This window comes from Lycium ferocissimum, chromosome 6 (genome assembly GCF_029784015.1).
Source record: "Lycium ferocissimum isolate CSIRO_LF1 chromosome 6, AGI_CSIRO_Lferr_CH_V1, whole genome shotgun sequence".
Classification (NCBI taxonomy): Eukaryota; Viridiplantae; Streptophyta; class Magnoliopsida; order Solanales; family Solanaceae; genus Lycium; species Lycium ferocissimum.
The window spans coordinates 61,285,202-61,297,070 of NC_081347.1; the positions used below are offsets into that span (position 1 = coordinate 61,285,202).

Here is an 11,869-nt window from a genome sequence, read left to right on the forward strand (position 1 = left end):
AATGATATGAAATGAAAAGAGTATATAATAAGGACCAAAATAAAGTAACTTTAATATATTAGGAACCATTTTTGATAATCTTTTCCAGAAACGATGTATATTTTGTTTTAGAAAATTTTGCATAGAAAGAGACAAGAAACTTTAGATAAGTGAGAATAATTAAAAAACGTAAGTGGGGTCTCGAAATAGTCGGGAACCATGACCTTCTCTTTTAATCTGCCATTTGTTGCCATGTTCTAGTAAGCACCATTATTTCATTGACTTTTCTATAATTGTCTATGTTTACACATTCAAAGTCGAGATCATTCCTCTACTACTATACCGTCAATACGTTGTGTGAAGTCGACATGGAAATTGCCATCTCCAATATGTTTTATATATATACCTTTCTCGCTTAATTAAATATTTTATTACTTCCTCTCTACAAAATAAAGTCGCCGCTTTAAGAAAAGCATTATTCCAAAATAAGAGGGCTGTTTTTTAATTCAAGATAAAAAATAGCATTTTATTTCAACTATACTCTTATATTGAAGAATTACTTCTTCTAAATAGTGTACGGTTCTCAAGAAACATTTAAATAATCAAAATATTGGAATTATAACAATGATCGGAGATCCAACACCATTCGCACTAGTCCTTTCGATAAACTGTTCTTTTGCTACACTATCCTTTCGGTAAAGCCTTGCGTACACACTATCCTTATCAGATCCGACTTGTGAGTTACACTAGCTATGTTGTTGTTGTCGCTATTTCTTAATAGATGAAAACAATACTAATTTGGAGATGAAGGGAGCACTTAGGGTGTGTTTGATATGACGGAAAATGTTTTCCTATTTTCTTTTGTTTGGTTGTACTTATGATCTTGAAAAATGTTCTACTCAAAATAGGTGAAAATGTTTTCCATAAAAATTTGAGGGAAAACATTTTTCGAATTAATAAAAACGCACCAATGCATTCCCCAACCCCCAACCCCATCTCCACCCCTACACCCACAAACCCAACCCCCACCCCACCCCCCCCCCCCCCCCCCCCCCCCAAACCCCCCTCTCCCCCTGCAAACCCCACCTCCACCCACCCTACCTTCCACCAGCCCCCATCGATTTTTTTTTTCTATACTTTACTTTACTTTTAAAAAAAAATTATAAAACATGAAAAAAAAATCTTACCCCCTCAGTACCCTCCCCCCAACAGCGTTCCAAAATTATTATTTTTTGTAAAAAAGTTTATTTTCGGTTTTTTACAATTACATTTGATAGCACATTGGTCCGAAATAACTGTCCTTAATATTGATAATATCATATGAGAACTTAGTACAGCATAGGTTCTCCTTTAGGATTAGTTGCTTGATTACCTTAGAATTCCATTCCACATGGGGTTCTCCCCCAAATTTTTATTGTATATATTTTTTTATAGTGACCCGCCCCCACGCCTCTCCCTCTCCGCAGCCTACCCCACCTCCTAACCTATACTCCCCACCACCAAAGTTGCACTCTGAATCAAAATTTTCATACTGGTTTTGCTTTAAATATAGCAAATTTTCTTAAAATAATATTTTTCAACTTGCGTATTAAAGATAAGAATATAAGTAGAAAAATCACTTATTCTCTTAGAAAATATCTTTTTGAAAAACATTTTCCGTCATACCAAACACACCCTTAGTAAGGTCAAATTATTTAATTAGATTTATATGCTGAAGAGAACGTACTAACTATTTTACATTTCCACAACATGCCCATGTCTTCCCCACTCGTTTTCCTAATAAGATTAGTCAAAAGCACACATGGGATGGGATCCCCGCTTCATACCACCTACCCTGCTGGGTGCCCTCACTCCTGAAATGCATCTAATCTAAGGTATCTCTAAAATCCCCTCAAAATGAATGTATTATCATCCTCCTCTCATGGCTGCTCTCATCTTCTTGTTCTTCTAACCTTTATTACCCCATTTTCCTTTTCATTACCTGAACACCATTCCCACTTCACCAAACACACTCTTCACCACAACAACACTTCTTCACAGCCACAACAATACTTTGAAATAACTCATCCATTACTATTCCCAAAACTCCCTCCTTCATGCACTTATCATATCCTCAAGCACAACTTCAGCAATACAATTGGTCTTCCACCTGTTTCCACCACTTACTCACCTCCAAACAACTGTTCTTGGACACACGTGGCACTTCAGTTCAACGCTTCTTCCAAAGGTTTACAATATGAACGTATCGCCGCCGTCTGGCTTGGCGGTGCTGAGCTCCTACGTACCAGCACCGCCCAGCCTAATGACGGCGGCGTTTACTGGACTGTAACAAAGGATGTTACAAGTACTTCATCTATTCTGGTCAAACAGAATATATCTCTTTCTGTCATGCTGGAAAATGGTCAACGACATTTATACAGGTGCTTATAATGTCAACATTAGTTTCCGTACTATGATGTTAAGAAAATGGATCCTAATGATATGGTTTTGGATAGTCCGATAAAAATGGGAGTGAATGATTTGAGAAGTATTGAGTATGAAAAACTAGCAGATTTGATAATACCAATATCAAGAAATGGGAGCGAAGGATTTTGGTTCCGAGTTCTAAACGAATCGGAGTTGCATGGGAAGAGAGTTACTATTCCTAAGAATACATACAAAGCTGTGCTTGAGATTTACGTATCATCACACGGGTATGATGAGTTTTGGTACTGAATCCTCCTGATTCGTACATACAAATGAATAATTTGACTACCAAGAGAGGTCATGGAGCGTACAGGGAAGTTTTGGTGAATATAGATAAGAATTTGGTAGGATCTGTGGTTCCATTCCTGTTATTTTTACAGGTGGAATTAATCCTCTGTACTGGGAACCACTGGTTTCAATTGGGGCATTTGATCTTCCTTCTTACGACATTGACCTAACGCCATATTTGGGGCTTCTACTCGACGGTCAAGCCCATTTTCTTGGGCTTGGGGTGAATGACAGTATCCCATTCTGGCTTGTAGATGCCAATTTGCACCTTTGGGTGGATAACAATTGCACATTGCTCTGTCAAGTGCAGGCTGACGCTCTTGATTTGGGTACCCCTAAGTTCAAGATTGAGCAGAAATCGAGTTTTCTAGGCCTGGATGGGTCATTTGAGGTTGAGTTGAAGAGAAAGAGCGAGATTTCTTCTTGGGTGAACTCAACAGCAGGGAATTTGACTACCATAACTAAGCGAGAATTGAAGTTCAAGAACAAAATATACTTTTATCTAAACGGAACTGAGAAACATATTAAGCAAAAAGTGAAAGAAGAGATGGAAGTTGAAGTGCTGTCTGATAGTGGTAGCACAATCTCTAAGACCAAAGTGAAGAGGAAATTTCCGCTTACTATAACCACTAAGACTTTGCCAGCGAAGGAGAATGGTACAAGCTTGATACAATCTGATTTAGACCATGAATGGAAGGAGAAGAAGAAGTCGGACGGAGGTTCTTCAAGTACTTTGACAAACAGGCAGCAATGCAATGGGTGGATGGTTGTTCAAGATCGCAATGTTTTGTACGGTGGAGCAACCACTCAACAAACTTATTCTTACTCTGATGAAGCTGATTGCTATTCTCGAGTCGTTTCAGCTGTCAATGGCAAGCTTATGAATGACACTGCAAACAGTCTTTGTGCAGCAGCTCCTTTGAAGTATGGTTCATTTTCTGCTTTGTGACACCCTGTTTGAAGAATCCCTTTTTAGTCCTACAAGCATCCCGTGTGAAACACTGTAGGAAATTTTGATTCCAAATTTCTTGCCAAATTTAGTTTGCCTGTACAATTTATGTTTTTGTGTCAAAGGCGCAGGCTTCAATAAGGATGTGAAGTGTTAGGAAATTCACTTTTTTTTAATGATTTGCTGGATGTAATGCTTTTTCTTGTCTTTGTGTTTGATATGAACTGGAGTATTGAACCTTCATTGTCTTGGGGATGCGGGAGCCTGAGGAGTCACTGAAGTGGATCTTGTTTTATTTCTGTTTTCATAATGAGCTCTGAATAACGGTAATAACAACATTAATAATATAAAATACAAGCACTATTCTTCAGTCCCAAATTTGTTATATGAATTATGACTTCTTCATTTAAGCTCAACTCATATCATCATCATAGGTTGCAACTTGAAGTGCCGTCGAGTTTCACTTAAAACAGTTGGTGGTTTTATTACTATGGGCTACCAGTTGCTGCTGTATCATTATGGGAGTTTAGCATTCAGAGATGGAGCAGACTTTTTTCTTTTTTTGGTTGCCAATAGATTGCAGAAAGATCTAAAATTACATTGACAGTAAGTGTCTCGAAAAACCTTTAAGCTTTTGAAATTCAGGTAGACTTAGCAGCAAGATGGGTACAATGAAAGAAAAGATTGGAACAGTCCAATTAGTTGTGATCTTGGTACGTGTAACGTGTACTTGAAGTCACTATCACTAGGAGTCGTTTAATGTTGTTAGAGATTTTGGGTGTCAATAAAATGTAAAGAATTTTTAGGGCCAAGGAACCTAAACTACTGAATATTGGATCTAAGAATTTAAATAGATAGTGAGAATTCATGCAACTGGTCACAATTAATTTAGGATTGAGACGTGGCAATTGATATTGCACAAAGACGCATAGCCTTAGATAGCTGACACTATCCTCTTTTAGCTTCACGCTCTACAGTAAAGGGTGGCTCAAATTTGCGTAGGTTAATAATCCCTACCGAAAAACAAGCATGGAAAATTACCACGGTAGATAAGTACGCCAAGGAGCAATTTATCTTTTCATTTTGAGAGAAGACAATCACTTTTCCCTTAGGAAGTATGAATGTGTACTAATTTCAGTACTTCCTTGAGGGGGAATGAGTGCTACATTCAGAAGAAAATTTTCTCTAACTTGTTGAGAACTATATTTTGTTTTCTTTCTCTCCTCATAAACTCGAGACATCACTGTAAAATATACAACACTGATGGGGCTTTCATTCTCTTGCAGTGTCTTTGGGGCGCCAAAAGTCTTTCTTGCCAACAAGAAATTGCTCTTGATGCAGAGTTACTGACCAATGAAGTGAACGCAGAATTGAGCCTAGTTGTTTAATCATCTGAATAGCGTCCTGAACTAAAACGTATCCACCTGGTCTCACCATTCTGTCCATCTCCACAGCGACTTCCACTAGGTCACATCTGCAGACGGAAAAAAAAAACTAGAAATTCATCGCAAGAAACATGTGCCTACACCTGTTAAAAGACTGACAATTCTTGTTAAAGCAAATCAAGCTGAACATTGTGTTAGCCTCTATCTTTCGTTATTCAGATTAATAACAAATCAAACTAGTAATTAGGAAGTAGACTGAACCTATGACTTAAATTTCCAAAGAGGAAGCTGGAATGTAGAAAATCATATGTCCGAGGATAGGTATTGAAGGACTCGCACCAGTCATGGTATGTGCCAACCAACCCCCTATCAAAGATAATGGGTAGGGTATCTGGTCCACTGATAGGAACAACGTTCATTACCCACAGTGGTCTATCAATGAGTGCTGTAGCAAATCTGTCTTACCATATGAGTATCAGTAAGACAATGATCAGAGAATGGAAGCAGAAAAGTTAAAAAAATAAATTTGTCTTACCCTCCATAGCCTGCATTCATGTCCATCACATTCCTCACACTTGACCAATTTATAGCAAGGCCTCCTAGGTACACATCTGATACCAGTGCTGCCCAGTGTCTTGTATCCTCATTGAATATTTCTTCAGCATCTGTTTCGAGGGATAGACTTAGAGGTTTATCGTTGAGCCGCTGGGGCCAGGGTGCAGGCCACTTGTAGCTACTCGGGGGGATTGGTAGAAGGCAGCTGTCCAGTGGCGTGTACCTGTATATTGGAGTGAAATTCATGATGATTAGAATGAAGATATAGGTCATTATTGTCATCAGAGTGTTTCAAGCATACCATGAACTATTCAGCCTATGCTTCTGCTCGCACATAGGGGGATGATTTACTTTGCGATTCTCATAACAGGAAGATGTATCTGGTTTTTGATATATAACTAGCCCGACTCTAGCTCTTTTAAAGTAGGTCCTCGCCACCATCTTCCAGCACATTGCTTCAGTCAGATTAACCATAACTGCAAGAACAAGACCGAAAATTATGTGCTATCAAGCATAACAAATTACTTAGTTCCAAATTAATTTCGCCATTACAACTCTGTATTTCATTTTGTTAATCTTGACTCTTGCAGTCATTTTCTACAAAATTTATTGACAACAAACAGAAAAAAAAATGGGAAAAAACTAGCAATACTGCCTAATTATCATTCTCATCGAAGTTAAACTTTAAACAGAAAGCGTTAGTAAATGTCAATTCATAGAACTAAGTGTCCATGAGTTAGAACCTTTCCAAACATTCTTATGTCCTTCATCCTTCTTATAAACTGGCGTTGCAGACCATATGAAGTACCCTCCTGGCCTAAGAATCCTGTTGAGCTCCATTAATGGTTTTCCTCCTGCAGTTTTAATTAGTCAACATGTTGAACAATGTAGCTGATAGAAGGACTAGAAATTTGAGAATAGTCATTTACCATCTGCATGCCAGTGAACCCTGCATCTTGCACAATGAATCATATCATATGCATTGTCTGGAAATGCAAGCTTTTTAGTAGCAATGACTGAGAGAGTAGCAGGGATTCCACGCTCGAGGGCAAACTGTATCTGAGCCTCATGTTCATCCTTTGGAGCAAATGACATGGTAATCACATTTTTATCCAGCAAATAACCACCGAAGCTGGCAACACCACATCCAACATCTAAAACGGCCCTTATACTCTTTCCCCATTCAATTGTTGGAAAAGTCTGAATAAAACACAAGAAGGAACTCAGATTAAATATACCATAAGAACATTAATACTGCATGCATGTTTATCAGTGTCTAGCTGAACGAACTGCTCAATCGAAAAAACATAAACAAACAGCATTCCCTCCACCCAACCCCACATGCACAAAGAAAGTAAAGGGCCAAAAACAGGAGGAAAATGAAAATGAATACAAACTACTTGATTTTCCACATACTTCCTGGATGATCATAGCCCAATTAACCAAGCAAATTAGATACTCCACCAGATAACGAAGATCTGTATAGATCTTAACTTTTTATGGTTACGAACTGAGTGAATTTGTTAGTAATTAGTACAAACTGTTGAACTACTCAGAAAATCAAAGGAAACTTTAATCTGTCCGTTCATCAGAGATTAAACTGCAGGCACCTATTACAAATACTATGATTAGGCATGGAAATATATTGGTCTGACACGTCCAGAAGTTGTCTCTTGAAAGTGCAAGATATCTCTTCCTCAAGATGAGCCCCTCCTAACTTAATTGCACAAAATATTTCTCAAAGTGATGATCAAGATTTTTGAAAGACAACAATTTTAAGGCACCAAAATGAAAATCGCATCAATTAGACTCGTCACATATCCTTCAAACTATCAACAGTTTACATAAAAAGAATATGATCAGAATTCATATTTCATAACAAGGAATAAATATCCAATAACATGAAATTGAGAGACTTACACAGGAGCTACAGCAACACAGTTCAACAGAAACAGACATACATTATAGATGATCATTTCTTGGGGTGATGGAAGGACAAGAATGCTACAAATAGACATAGTACCTCTTCAATGAATTCGATATAGTGATTCACTCCATCCTTGAACTGTGTTCCACCACCAGGGAAAACAAAATAATTGCCGTACTTTTTCACCCAATTCTGGTCTTTCTTATATTCCACAAGCTTAGGATGAGGAACATTGTTATACCATATCTATCCAGAGGAACAAAGAAAAGAAATCAAGAAGCAGATTAGGCATGGCTATTTTTTTACAAGCAGAATATCATGAATCCAAAATGACTTCGCAGAGACTGCTCTATGTACAGCAATTTCTTCAGATCTATAACGTTCAAAAAACCAACTAAGTCATATCTAGCTAGTTCCATTCAAATATTAGCTGGTGACACTTCTAGTCTTATTCAATAAGGTGCTTCAAAAGAATTACTACTCATTGGTAAGCCTATTAAGCAAGCAGATGACAAACAAAAACCTGTAACTCAGAAAAACATATCAAAATCCAAGAAACACAAGGATGGTGGCCTGAAAAAAATTATAGATGAAGGTAAAACATGCCAAGAAACTAAAAAAGGGTAGAAAAAGAAAATTCAACTGTATATTCGCCTTTTGTAATGGGATAATTACATTTTTGGAACGCTCAAAAGAATAATAGCCAGCAATGTTCAGGTTTTGTATATCAAGTATATATACATATAATATACATAATCAGTGTATAGATCTTGTATATTTTGGTTAGCGCCTGTGATTAATTTCGGCTGATGGGCCAAAAATGAAAAATTCGCTTTTGTAATTTAACATCACGAGAAGAAAAACAGACATCACGAGAAGAAAAACAGAGGACAAGAATAGAAAAGAATAAGGGGAAATTTTCAAAATATACCACCCAACATAAAATATTACGCATATTTTCAGTTTATACAATATTATACAACATTATACTAGGGGAAAGCATTATACATAATGTATCAACCTTGTATAAAAGTGCATAAAAGGTGTTTATACACAAATATGGGCTAAACTGGGTAACAAACTCAGAATATGGGCTAAAGCATGTAAATATTTTCTCCCAATATGGGCTAAAAAATATAAATGCTTTTAATCATTCCGCATTAATGAAGGAAAAGAATTTAAGAGCGTGGATTGGCTTATTTATCAAAAGAAAATTGCTAAAATCTCAAAAAAATCATTCCACATTAATGAAGGCAAACAACTTATTTAAAATAAATCCAAACAAGCTCTAAAATTAATGCAACTGATAAATGAAATCAAAAAATCATATCTCTAACGCTTTCAACTACGAATCCCATATCCATTTAACCATAATCACCATGTCACATTTAAAACAAACCGGAGAATTAAAGAAAACAAAATCTTACCACCAAAGAAGTGAAAATCTCACCATGTCCCTACTCTTAGGCCACGCAACCGGCAACTTATAACCAACCGGCAACGGAATCAAACACCTTGGACTAGGAACAGGACAATGCCTTTCCCTATGCTCCATATGCCTTCTTGATCTTATTTTCTTGATTGCTTGCCAGTTATCGAGACACGGTATGTAATCAACCGCCACTGGACCTGGACATAGCTTCCAATCATAAGAGAATGTTTCCAACCCGTCGTTCTTGATCATTGTATCGTTCTCATGTTTAATCGTTACATTATTCAATGGAGCATTAGACGACTCAGGGTCCATCATAAAATTATTCAGGGGCACGGTAGACGACTCAGAATCGATCGTAAAATCATTCAGGGGCACGGTAGACGACTCAGGATCGATCGTAAAATTATTCAGGGGCACGGTAGACGACTCAGGATCGATCGTAAAATTATTCAGGGGGACGTTAGACGAATCAGGGTTGATCGTAGTATTATCGATTTCATTGGATTGGTGTAAAGGTGGGGTTGAAGTTGAGCTAGTGTTACGATTATTATTAAACTCAGGGATTATTGATTTGGATTGAGCCGTGCTTTGAGCAAAATCTATGGCAACGAATATGGGGGATTTTTGGGAGTTAGAAATCAGGAGGAAAGTTACGAAGATTAGTAAAAGGAAAAAAGAGAAGATGAATGGGTATTTGCGTTGTTTGAAGATATCTTGCATTGAGGACGATGATGATGAGGATATAGCCATTTTCTTTTTTACTGGGGGGTTGAAATTCTATTATTTTGTTGTTGTTTGTCTTCTTTTTGTGCTCATTCAAAGGAAGGAGAAGAATGATGTAATTCGAGAAAAGAAAAGAGAGTCAAAAGTGCATAGGCGAAAAAAAGGAAACAGAGGTCATCATTTCACAATTGTCACATTATTTGGGGACAAGGAAAACTGTTTGAGTTTGAAATATGGTTAGAGATTACAAGGATCTGGGGTGTGGAGTGGGCCACACGAAGCAGGGAAATCTGTTTAATAGGACATTGGAATTATTGTTTTCATGGCGAGGGGATTATGTAAACGCTAAACAGTAATCCCTTCATCCCATATATTAGTTGTAATATTTTCATTGGTACCGAGTCCTTCCCCTAGAAACGGGCCTTACCTGATGTCAATTCCGAAATACTCGGACTCTCAATGCGATTATCGGACACCGAATGAAAAAAAAAATGGAAATAAAAAATATGTTTTTATTAATTTACCCTTATCTCTCTCTAATAAATTGCACTTTATTTACAACGAGACAAAAATAATTAATTTCATCTAGATTTTGTAAAATAACAAGAAAATTGGAATAAATATTTTTAGCAATCTTGACAACTAATATGCGACTGAGGGAGTAAAAGTAAATTAATAAATAAACCACTAAACAGAGCCGTGGGGTTTGGAGCTTACCCGGTTCTCCTTAGTTTTATTTTTTTTACTTATTCGTACCCGCGCGAAACGCGGTCAATATTATTACCAATCCAATGAATGCATGACACATACCTTCACATGCATTCTTATTAGTAAATTATAATTAATTAATATTCATTTCCACCTTAATTATAACCTAACAGTTAACATCATAAATTAATATACTTTATTGTAAGCACCAAATGCGGATAAACCATCAAAGACTCAACTTAATAAATACACTTGATTATAATTAATACTAAATTATCTTCAATCATTAAAAAGTTACTTATGCAATTGATAGCTTATGTAATTAAAAAGTTACTTATGCAATTGTTAAAATAGGCTTCTACTGTTTATATTTATACATAAACTCCATGTACAAAGAAAAACTAATCTTAAATTTCTTAAGATATCATGCTAATTAAATTTAACTATAGAAGAAAATCCAAATATTGTCCTTGCAATATTTATTCAAAGAAATTTTAATACTTAAAAATCCTTCTGCTTTCAAGAATGGTGCCTTGTATTTATTATGTATCGATTCCCAAAAGAAATGTATTGATATGCTTTGAATTGAAATTTAGCTACTATACTCTCTATTCGTATTACTTAACCTCATTATTATTTTTCTGATTTCTGAATAAGGAGAAATAATATATAGAGTACATATAACATGCATAGAGTTGAGTATCTCTTCCGAAAATGCACAGAGATAAACATAAAATTTACTCTCCTAACAGCTTTTCAAACTGTCTATTCATAGTTCTTAATCACGAAACTATACATATGACATGCATTCAAAGGTTTAAAAAAATATATATATCTTAGCCAAATTAGTTGATAATCTATTGTATCTTTAAAAAGTGAATTTTTAAAAGTTAAATGACAGTATGCTCTCTAATACTTTACACCCCATCCTTAACTCAATATCTCAATAAATCACTCAACGATTCCAACGATCGTCATACAATCTCTTTATATGTACATCAAACTTATATTAAAAACTAATCTTTCTCCAAATTGATGCTCACCTGCAACCAATTTAAGCATGTTAGAGAAGAATTTAGAGAAGAATTAATCAACAAATTAATCATTTCATCAACAAAGCATTACAAAATCCAATTTTGAGCTTTATCAATTCACAATTAAACAAATTGTGGATTACCATCTAGCCAATATTTATATGACATTCAATTGCGAAAAGACTCATGAAAACTAACTGAATTGAAGATCATCCAGATGTTCGTTTTCTAGCTTTAAGTTGGACTATAGCAAGAAAAGAGCAAAAAATAAAAAAGACTATGATAACGTAGAATAATAATTTAGAAATTTAAAAGTCAAATTTGACAGTACATTACCAATGATACTAACAATAACTAAGATTTTATTTCGCATTAAAGAGAATATTTAAAATGTGGAGGGCTCTTTTGCGCATTTCCTCT

The 11,869-nt window shown here is 35.9% G+C and overlaps 1 protein-coding gene and 1 pseudogene across 1 annotated transcript; one reads left to right on the forward strand and one right to left on the reverse strand.

Moving 5' to 3' along the window:
• Window positions 1–1,875: 1,875 nt before the first annotated feature.
• LOC132061487 (peptide-N4-(N-acetyl-beta-glucosaminyl)asparagine amidase A-like) lies at window positions 1,876–3,925 on the forward strand (annotated as a pseudogene).
• An 807-nt stretch (window positions 3,926–4,732) lies between these two features.
• On the reverse strand, window positions 4,733–10,058 carry LOC132059945 (probable methyltransferase PMT22). The gene is made up of 8 exons (XM_059452790.1): window positions 9,000–10,058; window positions 7,646–7,795; window positions 6,552–6,822; window positions 6,366–6,476; window positions 5,924–6,098; window positions 5,603–5,845; window positions 5,329–5,523; window positions 4,733–5,156 (listed from the first exon to the last, which is right to left on the reverse strand). The coding sequence occupies exons 1-8, from the start codon at window positions 9,732–9,734 to the stop codon at window positions 4,955–4,957; spliced, it is 2,082 nt and encodes a 693-aa protein (XP_059308773.1). The 5' UTR covers window positions 9,735–10,058; the 3' UTR covers window positions 4,733–4,954.
• Between the last annotated feature and the right edge of the window lie 1,811 nt (window positions 10,059–11,869).

Coding starts and splice junctions, on each gene's coding strand:
- LOC132059945 (XM_059452790.1), bottom strand. CDS start 9,734: ATGGCTATATCCTCATCATCATCGTCCTCAATGCAAGATATCTTCAAA. Junction 7,796..8,999: donor GGCCTAAGAGTAGGGACATG/GTGAGATTTTCA, acceptor TCCTCTGGATAG/ATATGGTATAACAATGTTCC. Junction 5,157..5,328: donor TTTGGAAATTTAAGTCATAG/GTTCAGTCTACT, acceptor TTCCGTCTGCAG/ATGTGACCTAGTGGAAGTCG.